Source organism: Pseudophryne corroboree, chromosome 11 (assembly GCF_028390025.1).
Source record: "Pseudophryne corroboree isolate aPseCor3 chromosome 11, aPseCor3.hap2, whole genome shotgun sequence".
NCBI classification, from domain to species: domain Eukaryota; kingdom Metazoa; phylum Chordata; class Amphibia; order Anura; family Myobatrachidae; genus Pseudophryne; species Pseudophryne corroboree.
Genome location: NC_086454.1, coordinates 124,596,996 through 124,620,473, shown reverse-complemented (window position 1 = coordinate 124,620,473; position 23,478 = coordinate 124,596,996). Strand labels below are relative to the sequence as shown.

At 45.3% G+C, this 23,478-nt stretch overlaps 1 protein-coding gene across 1 annotated transcript in view; it reads right to left on the bottom strand.

The window, feature by feature from the left end:
• Positions 1-23,478, bottom strand: part of CDHR5 (cadherin related family member 5) — a 209,022-nt gene that overhangs the window by 90,635 nt on the left and 94,909 nt on the right. Inside the window, exons 12-13 of the mRNA XM_063944193.1 lie at positions 19,810-19,904; positions 8,691-8,828 (exon numbers count right to left, since the gene is read on the bottom strand). Of these exons, the coding sequence (XP_063800263.1) occupies positions 8,691-8,828; positions 19,810-19,904 (233 nt within the window). The remainder of the gene's footprint in view (positions 1-8,690; positions 8,829-19,809; positions 19,905-23,478) is intronic.

Here is a 23,478-nt window from a genome sequence, read left to right as displayed (position 1 = left end):
GGTAAGACCTATTCTAAATCTGAAATCCTTGAACCTGTACATACAGAAATTCAAGTTCAAGATGGAGTCACTCAGAGCAGTGATAGCGAATCTGGAAGAAGGGGACTTCATGGTGTCCCTGGACATAAAAGATGCTTATCTGCATGTCCCAATTTACCCTTCACACCAAGGGTATCTCAGGTTCGTGATACAAAACTGTCATTATCAGTTTCAAACGCTGCCGTTTGGTTTGTCCACGGCACCTCGGGTCTTTACCAAGGTAATGGCCGAAATGATGGTTCTTCTACGAAGAAAAGGCGTATTAATTATCCCTTACTTGGACGATCTCCTGATAAGGGCAAGGTCCAGAGAACAGCTGGAAGTCGGAGTAGCACTAACCCAAGTAGTGCTTCAACAACACGGGTGGATTCTGAATCTTCCAAAATCTCAATTGACCCCGACGACACGTCTGCTGTTCCTGGGAATGATTCTGGACACTGTTCAGAAAAAGGTGTTTCTCCCGGAGGAGAAAGCAAGGGAGTTATCCGAACTTGTCAGGAACCTCCTAAAACCAGGAAATGTGTCAGTACATCAATGCACAAGAGTCCTGGGAAAGATGGTGGCTTCTTACGAAGCAATTCCATTCGGCAGATTCCACGCACGAATATTTCAGTGGGATCTGCTGGACAAATGGTCCGGATCGCATCTGCACATGCATCAGCGGATAACACTGTCACCAAGAACAAGGGTGTCTCTTCTGTGGTGGTTGCAGAGTGCCCATCTGTTAGAGGGCCGCAGATTCGGCATACAGGACTGGGTCCTGGTGACTACGGATGCCAGCCTACGAGGCTGGGGAGCAGTCACACAGGGAAGAAACTTCCAGGGCGTGTGGTCAAACCTGGAGACGTCTCTTCACATAAATGTACTGGAGCTAAGAGCGATTTACAATGCTCTAAGCCTGGCAAAACCGCTGCTTCAGGGTCAGCCGGTGTTGATCCAGTCGGACAACATCACGGCAGTCGCCCACGTAAACAGACATGGCGGCACGAGAAGCAGAAGAGCAATGACAGAAGCTGCAAGGATTCTTCGCTGGGCGGAAAATCATGTCATAGCACTGTCAGCAGTGTTCATTCCGGGAGTGGACAACTGGGAAGCAGACTTCCTCAGCAGACACGACCTCCACCCGGGAGAGTGGGGACTTCATCCAGAAGTCTTCCACATGATTGTGAACCGTTGGGAAAAACCAAAGGTGGACATGATGGCGTCCCGCCTCAACAAGAAACTGGACAGATATTGCGCCAGGTCAAGAGACCCTCAGGCAATAGCTGTGGACGCTCTGGTAACACCGTGGGTGTACCAGTCCGTGTATGTGTTTCCTCCTCTGCCTCTCATACCAAAGGTACTGAGAATTATACGGCTACGGGGAGTAAGAACAATACTCGTGGCTCCGGATTGGCCGAGAAGGACTTGGTACCCGGAACTTCAAGAGATGCTCACGGAAGAGCCGTGGCCTCTACCGTTAAGAAGGGATCTGCTTCAGCAGGGACCTTGTATGTTCCAAGACTTACCGCGACTGCGTTTGACGGCATGGCGGTTGAACGCCGGATTCTAAAAGAAAAGGGCATTCCAGAGGAAGTTATTCCTACCTTGATTAAAGCCAGGAAGGAAGTGACCGCACAACATTATCACCGCATTTGGAGAAAATATGTTGCGTGGTGTGAGGCCAAGAAGGCCCCAACGGAGGAATTTCAATTGGGTCAATTCCTACATTTCCTGCAGGCAGGATTGTCTATGGGCCTCAAATTGGGGTCTATTAAGGTTCAAATTTCGGCCTTATCGATTTTCTTCCAGAAAGAATTGGCTTCAGTGCCTGAAGTACAAACCTTTGTCAAAGGTGTACTACATATACAGCCCCCGATTGTGCCTCCAGTGGCACCGTGGGATCTCAACGTAGTTTTGGATTTTCTCAAATCCCATTGGTTTGAGCCGCTCAAATCGGTAGATTTGAAGTATCTTACATGAAAAGTAACCATGCTACTGGCCCTGGCTTCAGCCAGGAGAGTATCAGAGTTGGCGGCTTTATCGTACAAAAGCCCATATCTGATTTTCCATTCGGACAGGGCAGAACTGCGGACGCGTCCTCAGTTTCTGCCTAAGGTGGTTTCGGCTTTTCACTTGAACCAGCCTATTGTGGTGCCTGCGGCTACTAGCGACTTGGAGGACTCCAAGTTGCTGGACGTTGTCAGAGCATTGAAAATATATATTTCAAGGACGGCTGGAGTCAGAAAATCTGACTCGCTGTTTATCCTGTATGCACCCAACAAGATGGGTGCTCCTGCGTCTAAGCAGACGATTGCTCGTTGGATCTGTAGCACAATCCAACTTGCACATTCTGTGGCAGGCCTGCCACAGCCTAAATCTGTAAATGCCCACTCCACAAGGAAGGTGGGCTCATCTTGGGCGGCTGCCCGAGGGGTCTCGGCATTACAACTTTGCCGAGCAGCTACGTGGTCAGGGGAGAACACGTTTGTAAAATTTTACAAATTTGATACTCTGGCTAAGGAGGACCTGGAGTTCTCTCATTCGGTGCTGCAGAGTCATCCGCACTTTCCCGCCCGTTTGGGAGCTTTGGTATAATCCCCATGGTCCTGACGGAGTCCCCAGCATCCACTAGGACGTTAGAGAAAATAAGAATTTACTTACCGATAATTCTATTTCTCATAGTCCGTAGTGGATGCTGGGCGCCCATCCCAAGTGCGGATTGTCTGCAATACTTGTACATAGTTATTGTTACAAAAATCGGGTTATTATTGTTGTGAGCCATCTTTTCAGAGGCTTCTTCGTTGTTATCATACTGTTAACTGGGTTCAAATCACAAGTTGTACGGTGTGATTGGTGTGGCTGGTATGAGTCTTACCCGGGATTCAAGATCCTTCCTTATTGTGTACGCTCGTCCGGGCACAGTACCTAACTGAGGCTTGGAGGAGGGTCATAGGGGGAGGAGCCAGTACACACCATGTGATCCTAAAAGCTTACTTTTTGTGCCCTGTCTCCTGCGGAGCCGCTATTCCCCATGGTCATGACGGAGTCCCCAGCATCCACTACGGACTATGAGAAATAGAATTATCGGTAAGTAAATTCTTATTTTTATTAATGTAATATATTAAAAGACCGAAATTTCGGACAACGTGCGAAAAATAGGGTTAAAATTGAATGAAGAATCCAATAATGTGCTCAAAGATATAGAAGTGATGAGAATTAAAAATGTGTCTGCTCCTTTGATTGCACTGACTCTCTACTGGGGTATTTATTATATATTTGGTATATTTAATTAGTGTTTTATACCCCTGGTAGAGAAAAAATATATATAATCAATTATATTTAGGGGTACCAATCCTTTGATGACCCACTGTGAATTAGATGGACTGTGTTATATCGGGCAGAAATACCTCCGTATTTTCTACTACTGCCATTTATCACAATTAACTATAGTTATTAAATATTGTTCTCATTGTGACATAAATTGCAATCTGCTCACCAGTTGAACTGGTGAGCAGATTGCAATTTATGTCACAATGAGAACAATATTTAATAACTATAGTTAATTGTGATAAATGGCAGTAGTAGAAAATACGGAGGTATTTCTGCCCGATATAACACAGTCCATCTAATTCACAGTGGGCCATCAAAGGATTGGTACCCCTAAATATAATTGATTATATATATTTTTTCTCTACCAGGGGTATAAAACACTAATTAAATATACCAAATATATAATAAATACCCCAGTAGAGAGTCAGTGCAATCAAAGGAGCAGACACATTTTTAATTCTCATCACTTCTATATCTTTGAGCATATTATTGGATTCTTCATTCAATTTTAACCCTATTTTTCGCACGTTGTCCGAAATTTCGGTCTTTTAATATATTACATTAATAAAAGTTACATTTTATTCCAGTTTTGTGCACCTAGCAGTACAACCCCATTTTTCTTGGTTTTAAAACTTGTTTGACCATCTTCTGGATCTGCAGAGCCTTTTCCACCGGTAGGAGTACTTTCTGTGCTTCCGTGTCCAATATCATTCCCAGAAATTATAACCTCATTGTGGGTTCCAATTGTGATTTTGGAAGGTTTATAATCCAACTGTGCTGTTGAAGCACCGTCAGGGAAAGTGCAATGTTCTGCACTAGTTTCTCCCTGGATCTCGCTTTTACGAGGAGATCATCCAAGTATGGGATGACTTTGACTCCTTTCTTGCGAAGAAGAACCATCCTCTCCGCATTCACCTTGGTGAATATTCTCGGAGCCGTGGAGAGCCCGAAAGGCAATGTTTGGAACTGGTAGTGGCAGTTCTGCACCACAAACCTCAGGTATGCCTCATGCGGCGGGTAGATGGGAACATGTAAATAAGCATCTTTGATGTCCATCGATACCAGAAATTCCTTTTCCTCCAAGCTGGAGATCACCGCTCTCAGGGATTCCATCTTGAATTTGAACCTTTTCAAATAAAGGTTCAGAGTCTTTAGGTTTAAAATCGGTCTGACCGAGCCATCCGGTTTCGCACTACACACAGGCTTGAATAAAACCCTTTTTCCTGTTGTGACACAGGAACTAAGGGGATTACGTTGTCTTGACATAATTTCTGTATTGCGTTCAGCACTTTTGCTCTGTCCTGAACAGAAGCTGGTATGGCTGATTTGAGAAATCGGCATGGGGGAAGATCCTGAAATTTCAATTTGTACCCTTGGGATACTATCTGCAATACCCAAGGATCCAGATCTGAGTGAACCCAGACCTGGCTGATAGACAGTAGACGTGCCCTCACCCGATTGTACTCCCGCAGGGGAGCCCCAGCGTCATGCTGAGGTTTTAGCAGAAGTAGCTGTTGACTTTTGCTCCTGCAAGCCTGATGGTGTTGTAGATTTTTTACCTCTTCCTCGCCCTCTTCCTGCGAAGAAGGGGGTACTCTTTGCCTTTTTAGACTTGTTAGGCCGAAAGGATTGCATCGTATGAGAATGAAATCTTTTCCTAGGTGGAGCAGCTGCGGAAGGCAGAAATACTGACTTGCCTGATGTAGTTGTTGAAATCATGGCATCCAGCTTGTCTCCAAAGAGGGCTTCTCCATTGTAAGGAAGCACCTCAATATTCTTTTTTAATTCCGCATCAGCATTCCATTGGCGGATCCACAGTGCCCTGCGGGCTGAAATCGCCATAAAGGAGGATCTTGAACTCGGCAACCCAATATCCTTCATAGCTTCAACTAAGTAACCTGCAGCATCTTTGATATGGCCTAGAGTTAGGACTATTTCATCCCTGTCAACTGTGTCTATGTTAACAAGCAAGTTTCCACAGCGTTACCTACCCACGCACAAGCAATGGTGGGCCTAAGCACCGTTCCCTTAGCCGTATATATGGATTTTAGGGTTGATTCTAATTTACGGTCAGCTGGATCTTTTCAAGAGGCTGAACCAGGGGCAGGCAAAACTATTTTCTTAGACAGCCGAGAAACTGAGGTGTCTATCATTGGGGGTGTCTCCCATTTGTGCCTGTCTTCCTCAGGGAAAGGGTACGCTACACGTATCCTTCTGGGAAGGGTAAATTTCTTCTTAGGGTTAGCCCAGGATTCTTCAAAGAACGCATTCAAATCATTTGAAGGAGGAAAAGTCACAACCTGCTTTTTATTTAATTTAAAATAATCATTTTCTTCTGGGACCAGTGTTGTTTCAGGAAACTCCAACACTTCCTTTATAGCAACTATCATACATTGTATGCTTTTGGCTAATTTGGGGTCTAACCCTCTCAAATCCCCAGTGTCGACGTCAGAGTCGGAATCTGTGTCTGTGTCCCCTTACATTATCTGGGCCAGAGACCTTTTCTGGGAACTGGATGGGCCCCGAGTGGATGATATGGAGGGGTCAGTAAACAGTGCATCCTCCACAGACTGCCTCTAATATTTAGTCTGTTGTTCAGACTCAGAGAATTTCATTGCAAGCATTGACATATTCTTTTGCAACATTCTCACCCACTCCGGCTCCTTCTGAGAGGGAAGGGCCACCACATTACCCTCTAGTGCATCTAAAATGGATTCTTCCTGGGAAGAACCCTCCCCAATGTCTGACATGCTACACACTTGTACGTACACACACACACACACACACACACACACACACACACACACACACACACACACACACACACACACCCTTATCACACAGGGGTGTTATTGGGGACAGACCCACACTAAAGTCTGTCGGAGAGACACAGAGGGATTTGCCAGTCCACACACTGCGCCTTATTGTGAATTGTGGAAATATTACCCACTTACAGTGCATATACCAATAATAGGCCCACAGACCTAATTATAATGAACACTCTCTACCCCTTCTATAACACCCTGCACTTGTATCAGCGTTCAGGAGTTTCACACTGGAGTTTCTGCAGGAGAAAATGGCACCCAGTGAGTGTTCTGGCAAGCCTGAGGAGAAGCCCCGCCCTTCAGCTTCAGCAATGCAATATTTATACTGGCTAGGGATGGCACATCAGCGGCTGTACATGTATGTACCCTTTTTGCCAGTGAGAGTAAGGTTTTAAAACATGCCCTCAGAGCACGTACCCCCCCCCCCCCCGCACTCTGCACCCTTGTGCTGAGAGACATGGCGCGCAGCGTCCCACTGCTGCGCGTGTACCTATATGCCGCCAACGATGACCGGAGGATCCCCTCTCTGCAGGACTCCAGTAATATACTCACCAGCCTTCTGACTTCTGGCTCTGTTAGGGGGTGGCGGCAGTGCTTTGGGAGTGAACGCTGGCCAGGCTTGGACTATGTTCAGTACCCTTCAGGAGCTAATGGTGTCTTGTCAGCGGAAGCAGAACCATTAACTAATTGAGAAGTTGGTTCCTACTTCCCCCCCTAAGTCCCACGAAGCAGGGAAGCTGTTGCCAGCAGCTTCCCTGTAAAATAAAAAACCTAAGAAAGTCTTTTTCCAGCAAAGCTCTGTAGAGCTCCACTAGTGTGCATCCAGTCTCCTGGGCACATTTTCTAAACTGAGGTCTGGAGGAGGGGCATAGAGGGAGGAGCCAGTTCACACTGTTGAAAAGTCTTAAAGTGCCGAAGGCTCCTGCGGAACCGTCTATACCCCATGGTACTAAAATGGACCCCAGCATCCTCTAGGACGTAAGAGAAAAATCCTTTTACTGCAGTGTCCTATGTCTTGCTGCCAGTCTGCATGCCCCCTCTGGCATTAACAATCCCCACTCCCTAGCCGTGGCGCAGGTGGAACAAAAGCTGCTGCGGCCACCGGCATAGATGTGTATGAAAGCGGCGCAGTGGAAGGCTTTCATAGCCCTCCCTGCGCTGCATACTCTTTAAGCCCCGAAGCCTCCTCTGCGCGTGATGTCACAGAAGTGCCTTCCTGCCACAGCCGCGCCCAGATCCCCAGAGGCCCTGACTCTGCAACACAGCACCTGGGCTGCCGGCCTGAGAGCCCCGAGATGGCTAATGTAATGGACAGGGTGGGTGATATCGCAGAGGGTAATGTCTGGACGCTGAATCAATGTAAAAGGTGACAGTACTGTTCAGTGCAGTGGGTGTGCACAGCACTCTCACCTTTTACATTGATTCAGCGAGTCAGTCAGTTCTGCCAGTCACTATTGTTAGCGCCGGTGTCCCAACAGGCCACATTACAGGGAAGTAGATGTACTAAATAAACTACAGCTCTCAGTAGCCCCTAGCGCCGAAGCATTACGGCGCTAAGGGCAGCTAGGAACTGTAGTTTATTGAGTGCATCTTCTTCCCTGTAATACGGCGCGTTGGGACACTGGCGCTAACAATAATGACTGGCTGCTTGGCTGCTGTGCCAGTCTCCGGGAGAGCCACTGCCAAAGGGAGGACAGCAGCTTAGCTGCTTCCAGTAGGAGAAGCATTACCTGCCCCTCCACCACTCGCAGTACCTCCAGGCCCCATCTGCCGCACCCCCACACACACCCCTTCTCCACCCACGATGGCTCCAAACCCCCTGCCCCACCTGCAGCACCCCCGCACCCACCACTCCCCCACCTGTGGCACCACCGCATTTGCCCCTCCCCCACCCGCGGCACCCCTGCAACCGCTCCTCCCCCACCCACGGTGGCTCTGGACCCCCACCCACGGCACCACCGCACCAGCCCCTCCCCCACCTACGGCACCCCGCAACCAAGGGGCTTCTCCACCCGCAACTCCTCTGGACCCCATCCACGTCTCCCCCGCACCTGCCACCCCCCCAACCACGGCACCTACTAGGTGATTCATCAGGCCCTGTGTGCACTGTTCATGCCGTTGCAAGAGGTTACGCCCTTTGTCCGTGCAGTATTTAACCACTCACACAATTATGATTGGTGGTAATACTTCATATAATAAAAATATTGCATGCCACAAGGCCGTGCATGGGTTAAGGGGGCGTAGCCCCTTACGTCGATGTAAAGAGCGCCCGTAGGGCGCGATGAATCACCTAGTATACTATATATATATATATATATATATATATATATATAAAATCAAGGGACCCAGACAATCCACCCTCTAATAGAAAGCCAAGTCTCTATAGTGGCTGTCCACACCCCTAAGCATGGACCCCTATCACTTCATTCACCAGGCGGGCTCTTCATGCGTCAGTCTGCCACTGCCTCTGGTGGTCTATACCATGTCACTTCTAGTCTATTCACCAATACCTACCATTACTTGTAGTAGTATTGTTCCTAGTGTATCTATAGCCTTGTTCATTGTTATGTTTCCATTATCTTGCACAGCAAACACATCCTGACTGTCTCCTTTAGGACAAGAGATACAGCAGTTTTTAGAATGTATATTCAACTAGATTACAGCCAATATAATGGGCAAATAATCACTATACAGTACAACTAATACACAATAGACTAATTCATACATTTTGCAAAAAAGCATAAAATACACACAATGTTCAGAAAAAAAGGAAACATTTTAGTCATGTAAGTCACTTTTCACCTTAATATGTTTTATTTTTGTTATTCATTTTAATCAATTTGTCTTGGATACTTTAGCTGTGTCTGGTTTTGTTCATCCGTGTTCCTACCATGGCTATCTTCTTTCTACTCCTCTGCAGGATCACAGAGAGGGGTGTGTAGAAAGTACCCAGTCCCAGGCCTATCTGGTATAAAGGCCTGCAGGAGTCGCAGTCAGGACCCTAATAGGGGTGGCCCAGCCACAGCCAGCATTTATCACTATCACCAGGAATCATTAGGTAATGGCCAATTTCTATGGAAATGTCTCCTAACCTACCACAATGCGGGACATAACTCCGGATGGCAGGGCGGCAGGACTGTCCCCTGAAATCACGGCTGTTTCGTCTGAAATCCGGATGATTAAGAGATATGGCTTAGTTTTTAGTAGAGATGTGCGGCTGGCACTTTTCGTGTTTTGTGTTTGGTTCTAATTCCACTTTTGTTTTTTGTTTTTGGCTTGGTTTTGCCAAAACCACCCTTTCATGTTTTGGTTTTGGTTTTGGATCTGGATGATTTTTGAAAAAAACATAAACACAGCTAAAATCACAGAATTGGGGGTAATTTTGCTCCTGCGGTATTATTAACCTCAATAACATTCATTTCCACTCATTTCCAGTCTATTCTGAACACCTCACACCTCACAATATTGTTTTTAGGCCTAAAAGTTGCACCGAGGTGGCTGTATGACCAAGCTAAGTGACACAAGTGTGCGGCACAAACACCTGGCCGATGTAGGAATGGCACTGCAGTTGCAGACAAGATGGCACTATTCAAAAACTAGTCCCCAAACAGCACATGATGCAAAGAAGAAAAAGAGGTGCACTGAGGCTGCTGTATGACTAAGCCAAGCGACACAAGTGTGCGGCATAAACACCTGGCCCATCTAGGAGTGGCACTACAGTGTCAGACAGGATGACACTTTTCAAAAACTAGGCCCCAAACAGCACCTCATGCAAAGATGTCGAAGAGGTGCAATGAGGTAGCTGTATGACTAAGCCAAGTGACACAAACAATTCCAACTGAAATTATACGTCCAAATCACTGTAATTATACGTCCAAATAACTGGAATTAATTGGCAAAATCACTGTAATTATACGTCCAAATCACTGGAATTAATTGGCGAAATCATTGTAATAATACGTCCAAATCACTGGAATTAATTGGCAAAATCACTGTAATTATATGTCCAAATCACTGGAATTAATTGGCAAAATCACTGTAATTATATGTCCAAATCACTGTAATTATTTGGCAAAATCACTGTAATAATTATACGTCCAAATCACTGGAATTAATTGGCAAAATCACTGCAATTATACATCCAAATCACTGGAATTAATTGGCAAAATCACTGTAATTAATAATTATACGTCCAAATCACTGGAATTAATTGGCAAAATCACTGTAATTAATAATTATACGTCCAAATCACTGGAATTAATTGGCAAAATCACTGTAATTAATAATTATACGTCCAAATCACTGGAATTAATTGGCAAAATCACTGTAATTATACGTCCAAATCACTGGAATTAATTGGCAAAATCACTGTAATTATACGTCCAAATCACTGGAATTAATTGGCAAAATCACTGTAATTATACATCCAAATCACTGGAATTAATTGGCAAAATCACTGTAATTATACGTTCAAATCACTGGAATTAATTGGCCAAATCACTGGAATTAATAATTATACGTCCAAATCCCTGGAATTAAATGGCAAAATCTCTGTATCGCCTGCCTAGTGAAGTGGAATCTAGACAGGATTTGGTACCGGGGGCACAATACTTCCATCAATTGTCTAAATCCCACTGCACTAATGGCGGATACCGGACGCACGTCTAACACAAACATAAGTGTCAAGGCTTCAGTTATGAGGGCTTCCATCGTCATGTGAAGCTGAACCACTAGTCATGAACATAGGCCAGGGCCTCAGCCGTTCCTTGTCACTCCATGTCATAAATGGCATATTGGCAAGTTTACGTTTCTCCTCAGACCATTTAAATTTCTTTTTTTGGGTCTTTTTACTGAACTTTGGCTTTTTGGATTTTACATGCCCTCTACTATCACAATGGGCATCGGCCTTGGCAGACGACGTTGATGGCATTTCGTCGTCTATGTCATGGCTAGTGGCAGCAGCTTCAGCACTAGGAGGAAGTGGTTTTTGATCTTTCCCTATTTTATCCTCCAAATGTTTGTTATCCATTATTTTTCTGGAGTTATATAACACAATATGCGACACAAGAGAGTGTACCCCTACACCTCACAGGGCAAACCCTGTAAAAATTATTTGGATTAAATATTAATAACCCCCTTATTTGGAGTAAATAATATACAGCACAGGACAGCACCACTGAAGTTATATGGCAGCACCACTGGACTGGATTTATATGGAATTATATGGATTTATATGGAATTATACAGCAGGATAACTGGAATTATACTTCAGTATCATAGGAATTATACGTCAGTATCACGGGAATTATACGCCGGTATTCCGAGAATTATATGGCAATATCACAGGAATTATACGCCAGTATCATGGGAATTATACGACAGTATTCCGAGAATTATATGGCAATATCACAGGAATTATACGGCAATATTACAGGAATTATACGACAGTATCACGGGAATTTTACGGCAATGTCATAGGAATTATACGCCAGTATTCCGAGAATTATACGGCAATATCACAGGAATTATACACCAGTATCACAGGAATTATATGCCACTATCACGGGAATTATATGGCGGTAACACTGGATATATGGCAGCAGAGGACACCACCACTGTGACTGGTCACTGGACTGATGCTGCACAAGACACTACCCCTGGTCTGATGCATACGCGCACGCAGGGGGGGGTCCGAGTACCTAGAAACCCCCCCCATGGTCGCCGATCAATCGCTAAGCAGGCTGATCGACTTTTTTTTTTTTAGTACATATCCGGCGCTCAGCCTCACTCATGGGATCTGAGACTCCCTGGATGGCTGCAGAAGCTGACTCCATTACGTACACAGAGAGGCTAGGCGCTGACATGTAAGGCAGCTCCACTCAGGCTGTTCTTACGTTGGTGCTCGGAGAGGTGAGAGGCGCAGTGGTAGCAGCCTGTCTTCATTCTCCGTCACTATCTTTAGCGAGGTGAAGTGTCTGAATATGCCGGGGCGCCAGTAGGGAGTCTGTATTACATACTCTTTTATCAGCATGAGTGTAGGAGCGTGGGGGGGGGGGGAGAGGGGGCGGCATCGGCGGGTGAGGGTTACCTAGTTGCTGGCTTTGCCTGTACTGTGCTGTTTGTTCATGGAGGGGGGAAACTGCTCATAATACATGTAGACCTGCGATAGCAAAGACCTCGTGGAGACAAGTCTGACTGATAGGTTCCTGCTAAGGGGTACATTTACTAAGCAGTGATAAGAGCAGAGAAGTGAGCCAGTGGAGATATTTCCCCATCAACCAATCAGCAGCTCTGTATCATTTTATAGTATGCAAATTATAGATGTTACTTCAGTGCTGATTGGTTGCCATGGGCACTTCTCCACAGGCTCACTTTTCTGCTCTTATCACCGCTTAGTAAATGTACCCCTAAGGCTTGATTTGTTAATGAGATTTGTCACAAGATATTATGCCACTGAAATAACACAAACAACAGACAGTGGTTATAGAGTAGTATTTTTATTAGTTATTTCACACATTTGTCACCTTATATTTCACTGTTTAAAAAAAACAACTATGAAATAAATATAAAATTGTAACATTTTTTATGGTCACCGAATATACAGTATCAGACTATTACAGTATTCATAAAGCTTGTGATATTAGTCTGTGAGTGTCCCTTAATGGGAATACTTTCTTTTGTGTACAGTATGTTGTGCAATTATGTAAACTATTCCTGGGTGCGCCTCCCCGTAGTTAAATCAAGTATCAAATCCTTGTAAATAAAATTGGGGAAGGATAATACAAATATTATTGTCTGAGGTCACCATTTTCCTTTCTTTTACTGTTGCTCAATCATCGCACCAGAGAGAGTCTGGTAAGTGGCTTACCGTGATCATTGGGCCTGCGTATGTCTGACTTACTGTACTGTATTATATAAAATGTACTTTGCTGGGGCAGACTATACCTTGTTACATGCTAATCATGCATCCTTCATGGGCCTGCAAAAATTGCTCTATAATCAAACTTTTGGAAACCCCCCTCTAGAAATCCTGCGTTTGCCCCTGTGATACAAGACAACACAGCAAAAAATGCACGGGACTTATACAGCAGCCAGCAGCACTGGGGACATATGGCAGCAGAGGACACCAACACTGTGACTGGCTGTACTGATGCAGCATAAGACACTGACTACACTGGACTGGACTGAGCAGCACAACACAGCACTAGACTCGCCGCCCCACTTTCCCGCCCCCACACAGACAGGTTCTCTGAGAACCGAACACACTCATCTCTAGTTTTTAGTAATTAATCCTATTAGATAACAAGTGTACAGGGGTGTATCTAGGGGTCTGGGCGCCCCTGGCAAAGTAAGGGACTGGCGCCCCCCATATTTGAAATAGGGAAGGTGCATGTGCAAAAAGGGACATAATCTTGTGGGAAAGGGACATGACCATACAATAGTTCCCCAATTCAAATTATGCTACAGAGTAGTAACCCTTATACACATCGGCCCTCATTTCGAGTTGTTCGCTAGTTATTTTTCTTCGCATCGGTGCGATTAGTCGCAAACTGCGCATGCGCAACGTTTGCAGAGCGCCTGCGCCAAGTAAATTTGATAAAAAGTTTGGTATTTTTCTCACGGCTTAACGAAGAAATCTCTTCGTTCTGGTGATCGGAGTGTGATTGACAGGAAGTGGGTGTTTCTGGGCGGAAACTAGCCGTTTTATGGTTGTGTGCGAAAAAACGCAGCCGTTTCTGGGAAAAACGCGGGAGTGTCTGAAGAAACGGGGGAGTGTCTTGGCGAACGCTGGGTGTGTTTGTGACGTCAAACCAGGAACGAAACTGACTGAACTGATGGCAGAGTAAGTCTCGAGCTACTCAGAAACTGCTAAGAAATTTCTATTCGCAATTCTGCTAATCTTTCGTTCGCAATTCTGCTATGCTAAAATACACTCCCAGTAGGCAACGGCTTAGAGTGTGCAAAGCTGCTAAAAGCAGCTAGCGAGCGAACAACTCGGAATGAGGGCCATCATGCCCACACAGTAGCAGTTCCCTTTACACATTATGCCCACACAGTAATTCTTATAACACTAAGGAGACATCAGCAGTGCCTGGCCTGATTGAGGAGGCAATGCCACCCAAGGCCAGGTAGTATAATTAAATAGTAGTGCAAAGAAGTGCAGCGCAGTGCACTGCCCAGTGGTGCAAGTTGAAAAAAAATATTAGTGGTACTGTGTGCACGTGCCGAACACCAAAAAATGGGTGTGCCACATGCTATATTGGGCATGGCCAATGAAAATGGGGGCGTGATACCAGGGACGTGCGGTGAGCTAAATGGCTCAGGAGACACTGGCTAACCCCAGAGCCAGATTTACATACAATATATGAGCCAAATGGTACAACTGGGCATTATACACAGGTGCAGCAGTATAAACTCCTGGAAATCTGGTGAGTTTTGATTAGAGATGTGTGGAAAGGATACACGGGTGAGGCACTGCCTCATCTACTATAGACTTTTTACTCCAGAGTTTGGGCTATAAAAATTATTAGAATAATGCAAAGAAGATATTTCAAACAAATTATCAGTATTTTTCATATATTTTATTCAGTCAAAACTCTGGTTTAAACGTAAGTATGACAGGAAAGGCTCTGCCTCACCTGCCTCACCCCTCCGCACGTCACTGCATGATACACATATGACCCCAATAGTGCAGTGCCAGATATACATATGCCCCCAATAGTGCCAGATACACATATGCCCCCACAATGCCAGATACACACATGCCCCACAGTGCCAGATACACATATGCCCCCACAGTGCCAGATATGCTCCACATTGCCAAATACACATGCCCCCACAGTGCTAGATATGCCCCCAGAGTGACAGATACACATATTTCCCATGTTGCCAGATATGCCCCATGTTGCCAGATATGCACCTACATTGCCAGATACACATGCCCCCACAGTGCCAGATATGCCCTCATAGTGGCAGATTTGCCCCCACAGTGCCAGATATGCTCCACATTGCCAAATACACATGCCCCCACAGTGCTAGATATGCCCCCACAGTGACAGATACACATATTCCCCACGTTGCCAGATATGGCCCATGTTGCCAGATATGCCCCTACATTGCCAGATACACATGCCCCCACAGTGCCAGATATGCCCTCATAGTGCCAGATATGCCCCCACAGTGCCAGATATGCCCCCAGCACTGCAACTCACCATTGTTGTTAATGCTTCTGCTGCTGCCTGGGGCCGGCACTGTCTGCTGCTGTTGGGGAGAGGAGAGTACAGCACGAGCCTCTCCTGCCCTCAGTCCAGTCTCCTTCTGCGGCGTCCTGTAGCTCAGATTCTGGTGCCGGTCAGTAAGTCAGTCAGAGCTCACGGTCCGGCAGCGGCGGCTCCTGATTGGCTGCTGGCCCGCGAGCTCTGACTGCCTCATGAACCGGCGTTTGAGTACATGCTGCCGCAGCCACCGGACTCAAAGGGGGGAGAAACCACCAGTCTATGGACTGAAGGGGGCAGGAGAGGAGAGGCGAATGCGAGAGGAGAGGAGAGGCGAATGCTGCACTCTCCACGGTGTCTGCAAGGTGGCGGCCCGGCGGTACTGCGTACCGGCACGGAATTTCGCAGTACTGCCATACTTGCAGCACTGGCACTACCTAACTCTCCTATTCAAATGTACATAGCTGTAGTCCCCCCAGAACATAGCCATAGTCCTCAACAGAATACAGCTCATAGCTATTTCCCCCCTCCCAGCACAGTTATAGTCCCCATCCCCCTCGCAGCACATAGCCATAGTCCCCTCCCAGTAAATAGCCATAGCCTCCCCACCTCTCCAAGGAATAGCCGTAGTCCCCCCAGCACAAAACCGTAGTCTCCACCTCTCCCAACACAGTCATGCAGTAGTCCCCACACCCCTCCCATCACATAACAATGGTTCCCTGCCAGCATAGATATAGCCATAGTCCCCCTCCCTGCACATAGCCCCTCACCTCCCGAAACACATAGGCATAGTCCCCATCCCCCTCCCAGCACATAGCTGTAGTCCGCCCTTAGCACATACTGTAGCAGTAGTCTCCCCCACTCCCAGCATATCCAGTACATAGCCCCCCCCCCCACACAGAACATAGCCCTAGTCCCCTCCCCATAACATCCCACCAGATAGCCGTAGTGTCTGGTAATAACTACTGTGCCGAGCTGCCTGGGATGGAGGGCGGAGGATCGCTCTGCAGGCAGGAGCTGGCACCGCCCCAAACTACGTGAAGAAACTGAAAGTAAACTACAGCTCCCAGTAGCCCTAACCGCCCGAAGCTCCTGACAGCAAGGATTGCTGGGAGTTGTAGTTTATTTTCAGTTTCTTCCCTGTAGTGCATTGCGGTGCCGGACACTGGCGCCAGCTCCTACCTGCTGAGCGATCCTCCGCCCTCCATCCCAGGCAGCTTGGCACAGCAGGTATTGCCAGACACTATGGCTTAAGGGATTCCACCCACTGGCCGAGGGTGGCACTGTTGGACGGCACCCCCTGCTCAGCTGGCGCCCCTGGCGAGTGCCATCCTGGCCAATGGGTAGATACACCCCTGCAAGTGTACACAGTATAGGAAACAATATAGGAAACTCAGGCAATGTCAGTGACCCATCAATTATCACAATGGTTTTATTATGTCTGACATCGGGGTCATTATGAGCCTAATTCATGTTTATACGCAATAGCCAATGTTCATGCAAGTGAGCAATTATCTGCAAATTGTGCATGTGCAGCGATTGATGTTCATATGCTTGTTATTCCAATCATTAGGACACAGAAGCATGTGAGTTTACTGCTGTGCTCTTTTATTCCATTACAAACGCCAAACACACTGCACACTGGACCACCCACTTCCCAGCATTCCCTCTTGTCCTAGGAACCATCACTGAAGATTCAGGCTTACACATTTTAGTAAGGGAGGGTATAAAAACATTGGTGGTCATTCCAAATTGTTTGCTCGGTAATTTTCCTCGCATCGCAGCGATTTTCCACTAATTGCGCATGCGCAATGTTCGCACTGCGACTGCGCCAAGTAAATTTGCTAAGAAGTTTGGTATTTTACTCACGGCATTACGAGGTTTTTTATTCGTTCTGGTGATCATAATGTGATTGACAGGAAGTGGGTGTTTCTGGGCGGAAACTGGCCGTTTTATGGGAGTGTGTGAAAAAACGCTGCCGTTTCTGGGAAAAACGCGGGAGTGGCTGGAGAAACGGGGGAGTGTCTGGGCGAACGCTGGGTGTGTTTGTGACGTAAAACCAGGAACGAAACTGACTGAACTGATCGCAGTGGCAGAGTAAGTGTCGAGCTACTCAGAAACTGCTAAGAAATTTCTATTCGCAATTTAGAGAATCTTTCGTTCGCAATTTTGCTAAGCTAAGATTCACTCCCAGTAGGCAAAAGCAGCTTGCGAGCGAACAGCTCGGAATGAGGGCCATTAAACATTCTAATGCAATAACATCACATCCTCTTTTCTTTAAAGATAAGCCATGTATCCTTCAGTGCAACAATTCAACGTAATATTAAGAACATCATCTAACATGTTTCAATGAGTCTCTCATGTCTGCATATTTCCCTTTTGGGTCTTTCATACACACTCTGTGTTTTGTTGACCATTTTGGACCTTTCTAAAATCGTGGTTTGTTCACCATTATCAGGATCATCATACATGTCAGATGAAGGGTATTCTTCAGTCATGTTGTCTTCATTATGGTTAGGTTGAGATCTTAAATCCACCCGATTGCTTCTTACCTCCGTTCCACGCTCTGTACGTATAGTATAAGATATTGGTGCTACTTGTGCTTGCACAATACCTTTCTGCACCCAAATACCTTTCTCATGATCTCTGAGACGGACTTGGTCACCCGATTTTAGATCAGATAAGCTTTTTGTTCGCTTGTCATGGAACAGTTTCTGTTTCGCCTGTTGACGTTCCTTACTCAGTCTGACCAACGCTAAGTTATGTGTATTAATCAGTTCATCATGTATCGGGAGATTTACTCTAATCCTCCTTCCCATCAGCATTTGTGCAGGAGAAAGTCCATTCTGTAAAGGTGTACTGCGGTAGATTAAAAGACTTTTGTAGAAATCTTCTTTACCTTCTTGAGCTTTTTTCATGAAACTCTTTACAGTTTTTACTGAACTTTCCACCTACCCATTTGAGCGTGGATAGTGGGGACTTGATGTGTTATGGACAAATTCTCACTCATCAGCAAATTGTCTAAATTCAGCACTGAGGTTGTCAGTGAACACTTCCATAGGAACACCATGCCTTGCAAAGTTTAACTTCATGCAATTGATTACAGCTTTACTAGTAGTTGTATGTAGTGTCTTCACCTCAGGGTAGTTAGAATAATAATCAGTCACGAAATGTACGTTTTCCCATTACAATCAAACAAATCTGCACCAACTTTTGGGTATGGTCTCTCTGGCACTGCGTGAGGACTCAGTGGCTCAACTTGTTGCTTCGGTCTATAGGTAAGACATAATTTACATGTAGCTGTTATCTGTACTGTGTCTTGGTTCATTCTTGGCCAATAAATAACCTCACGCGTTCTCCGCTTACATTTTTCTTCCCCTAAGTGGCCTTCATGTATCTTGCACAGCATTGTTTTTCTTAGTCGTGCAGGTAAGACAAACCTATTGCCTTTGTAAATTATACCATCGACAACTGTAAGGTCACTGCGGTACATCCAATAATAATATCATGAATAGACGGCGGGCACGCATTTTTTTCTGCTGGCCAGCCTTTCAGAATGACATCTTTCAACACTTTCACTGTGTCATCTGTCTCAGTTTCTTTTCTAATCTGTTCTTGTCTTGCAAGACACACTGGTAGAGAAGCCTCTTAACATAGGCTTATATCTCTCCATCCATCAGACTTCCGGAACCTTCACTTTTGTCCACAGCACGAGAAAGTGTATCAGCAATGTACATGTATTTACAGGGACAGTACAGCAAGTGTACATCATATTTATGAAGTCTGATAAGCATTTGTTGAATTCTCATGGGACAATCATGTAACGATTTAGTCATGATAGCTACCAATGGCTTGTGGTCAGTTTCCACTGTAAATGTTTGACCATACACAAATTGATGAAATTGCTCACATGCATATGTGATCGCTAGAAGTTCTTTTTGTATCTGAGCATACCTTGTTTCAGCACTTGTCAGTACTCTTGATCCATAGATTACTGGTTGCCATGTATCCTCATGTTCTTGTAACACTGAGCCTAGGCCAAATTGTGAAGCATCTGCTGAAATTCTTATTCTTTTTGCAGAATCAAAGAATCTTAGTACAGGTTGGTCTGTAATGATCTGTTTCAAGTTTTGCCAACTTTCTTCTTGTTCATGTGACCACATCCACCCGTTATCTTTGTCCAACAACCATCTAAGAGAGGCTGTTCATTCAGATAGTTGAGAAATAAACTTTCCTAAGTAAGTAATCATTCATAGGATTCTTCTGACATCATCTTTGTTGTTAGGACGTTCCATGTTCACTATGGCTGATATTTTCCTTGGGTCTGGTTTTACATCTAGATCCGAGACCACGTCGCCCATAAAGGTAAGTGTATTCATGCCAAATTCACATTTGTCCTTGTTTAGCTTTAGACTCACTTTCTTGACAAGTTCTATTACTTGTCTCAACCTAGAATCATGTTCTTCCTTTGTAGATCCCCAGACAATAATGTCATCCATCGTTGTTTCAACACCTGGAATATGTTAAAAAATCATGTGTATCCTTTTGTGATATACTTCTGGAGCAGACAATATACCATATGGTAGTCGAAGAAATCTGTATCAACCTGGTGTATTAAATGTACAAAGCTTTGAGCTAGCCTCATCTAGCTTCATTTGCCAGAATCCTGAAGATGCATCCAATTTACTGAACCATTTTACTCCCGCAAATTGCAACATAATTTCATCTCTGGTTGGTAGTTTGAAATGTTCTCATTTAATAGCTTTGTTTAAATCTCTGGGGTCTGAGTTGTCCATTTTTCTTTTCAACAATTACTAAGGAGCTTAACCAGTAGGCTCATCAACTTTCTGTATCACACCCATGGCTTCCATGTGGTTTAACTCTTGTTTTAGTTTTTCTCTCAGCACAAACTGCACTTTTCTACAGGGGTGCATTACTGAAGAAACTTGCGTGTCTAGATTTATTTTATGCTCTCCAGGCAAACAACCTAGACCTTCAAACACGTCTCTGTATTCATCGATTTGCAGTCATCTTCTACTTGTGATGTCACCATAAAAACCATCTTTAGCAATCTTAGTTTCTCACAGGAACTTAATCCTAGAATCGGTTGCACATATTTATCCACAATCAGTAAAGATGTTTTAAACTGTTGTCCTTTATATTTCAGTATCACTAGACATGTACCTTTAAGAGGAATTACCTCCCCAGTGTACCCTGTAACTTTCACTTTGACTGGATGAATTTTAGGTTTTACTCTAAAAGTCTTGAAGCCTTGAAATTATATTAAATTCACCTGTGTGCCAGTATCAAGCTTACAGGGAATGACAATCTCGTTCACAGTTAAAGGGACAATGCATTCTTTCTTATCTGCATTGCAAAGTTCAATGCAATCCACAAAGAATTCCTCTGCCTATTTAACAGTACGCACTTTCATTTTACAGCATTTGGCAAAGGCTACAACATTTCATGCAGGTTTTACAATAAGCAGGGCACATTTTAGAATTGTGAGCATTTCCACATCTACTACAAATTTCCTTGTTAGACTGCTTTATTCTTGAGAATGGTGGTTTGTTTGGCTCTGTTTTCTGCACTACGGCCTTCATTCCGAGTTGATCGCTTGCTAGCTGCTTATAGCAGCAGTGCAAACACTAAGCCGCCGCCCTCTGGGAGTGTATCTTAGCTTAGCAGAAGTGCAAACGAAAGGATCGCAGGATGGCGGCAAAAATTTTTCAAGCAGTTTCTGAGTAGCTGCAGACCTACTCCTACCTTGCGATCACTTCAGTCTGTTTAGTTCCTGTTTTGACGTCACAAACACGTCCTGCATTTGGCCAGCCACTCCCCCGTTTTCCCAGGCACGCCTGCGTTTTTATCTGACATGCCTGCATTTTTCAGCACACTCCTGGAAAATGGTCAGTTACCTCCCAGAAATGCCCCATTCCTGTCAATCACTCACCGATCAGCAGTGCGACTGAAAAGCGTCACTAGACCTTGTGTGAAACTGCTGTGGCTGTTGTGAAAGTACTTTGCGCGTGCGCAGTGCGCACCATACGCATGCGCAGAAGTGCCAATTTTTTGCCTGATCGCCGCGCTGCGAACAGCGGCAGTTAGCAATCAAGTCGGAATGACCCCCTACATATACAGCACCATCAGCTTCCTTGTGTAACTTTTTGGCTTGAAATCTAGTTATTTCTGCAGACTAGGGACCACTGGAGCCTATCAAGAGTCTGCTATGCTGTGAGTACCTGTATGCTACTGCTTGTAATACTGACTGTATGGCATCAACTTGCTATGAGCTGACCTGCTATGTAAAATAAACACCGAAAGTATTCACCTAAGTCCCCGTGTGTGTGCACCTTGTCACAGTATGTAGTGGTACCTCACAATCTATGCATTAGAACGTAAACTCTCATAAGCAAGGCCCTCTTTCCTCATGTGCTATTCCATGTTCCCTTTAACTGTACCTAACCCTTGGTTTCCACCACCCTGCTGCTTATTTGAGTGCCATGACCACTGATGCATCTCTGTTTATTAACCTTGTACTTGTCTTGTGTTATAAGTCACTGTTTTCTTGTGTTCTTATTTGTTTATATTTAGGCGCTGCAGGACCCTTGTGGCATCATATAAATAAAGGATAATAATAATAATACATTATATAATTATGTTTAAACTAAGGGCCATCAAACGCTGATGGACCGGGTACTGTGTATGGTAATTATCTTCCTAATAATCATACAGTAGTGGTAATAGATTTGTCCAGTGGCGGATTTTACCTATCGGCTTTACCTACACAATGACTGGCAGAGATGACTTCTATTAGAAATCCTACCTGCCAGTCAACCCCAGTACAGGCAGTCCCATTGGGAGGTGTTTGCTCCTTCCAGGACTGCCAGACTGATACAGTGAGCATGTGCAGTCAAGCCACCACCATGTCCCGTGATCAACACCATATGTGGTCCTGGGACATGGCTGGTGGCAACAATGGCTTTCCTTCTCTCCCGGGACCTGGTCCACAGCAGCCTCCCTCCTTCTTAAAGGTAGGAGCCACCGCTGATGTTGTAACTTTTTTCAGTGCGTGAAGCAATTAAGGGACAGATTTAGAGCAGCAAGCAAAGATGTTAAGCATTGAGGTTCAGCCGCATTAGCTGATTTATCCTGCAGCAAGCAGAGACACGTGCTGCACATTGATCTTACGCCGGTCGCCATAGCACACATCTCTAGTATCTGTTATCGCGTCAGCCTCATGCTAGGTGCAGTAGATACATGTGAAACAGACCTCCCTGCCCCATATGCATGACTTACACAGAGCTAATCATATACACCCATGAAACTCCCATGACACACCCATGGTACGCCCATGAAACTCCCACAAGTCAGGGTGGTTACGAGCGATCTCGCTGTCACTGCCCAGTTTCCGCCCTACAGCACCCTATTTCATAGAAAGACAGTCAGTCAAGTTGCTTCCAACTCGGAATAGGACGGAATTAAGAAAAGTTGGCTTAAGTCAAATCTGCACATACTCTGTATTAGAGATGTGCGGGTTCGGTTCTCAGAGAACCGAACCGCACCGAACTTACCATTCGAGTCCGGTCCGGAGCCAGGCTCAGGTTTTCCTGCCTGACTCGGAAACCAGAAAGAGGCAAAACGTCATCATCCCGCTGTTGGATTCTCGTGGGGTTTGGATTCCATATAAGGAGCCGCACGTCCCCGCCATTTTCACTCCTGCATTGGAGAGTGTAGAGAGAGGATGTGTCTCCTTCCTCAGTGTCCTCTGTGGTAGTGTCTTGTGCTGTATTTGTCCAGTCACAGTGTTTGTGTCCTCTGCTGCCATATGTCCATTGCTGCTGTGTTGTGCTGCATCAGTTCAGTGTTTCTGTGTTGTGCTACATCAGACCAGTGGTAGTGCATCAGCCATCAGTCATTCCAGTGACCAGGCAGTCACAGTGGTATACGCTGCTGCTATATGTCCACTGTTGCCGTATAATAATAATAATAATAATAATAATAATAATAACAACAAGTCCCTTACAGTGTTACTGTGTTGTGCTGCATCAGACCAGTGGTAGTGTCCTGGCCATCAGTCATTCCAG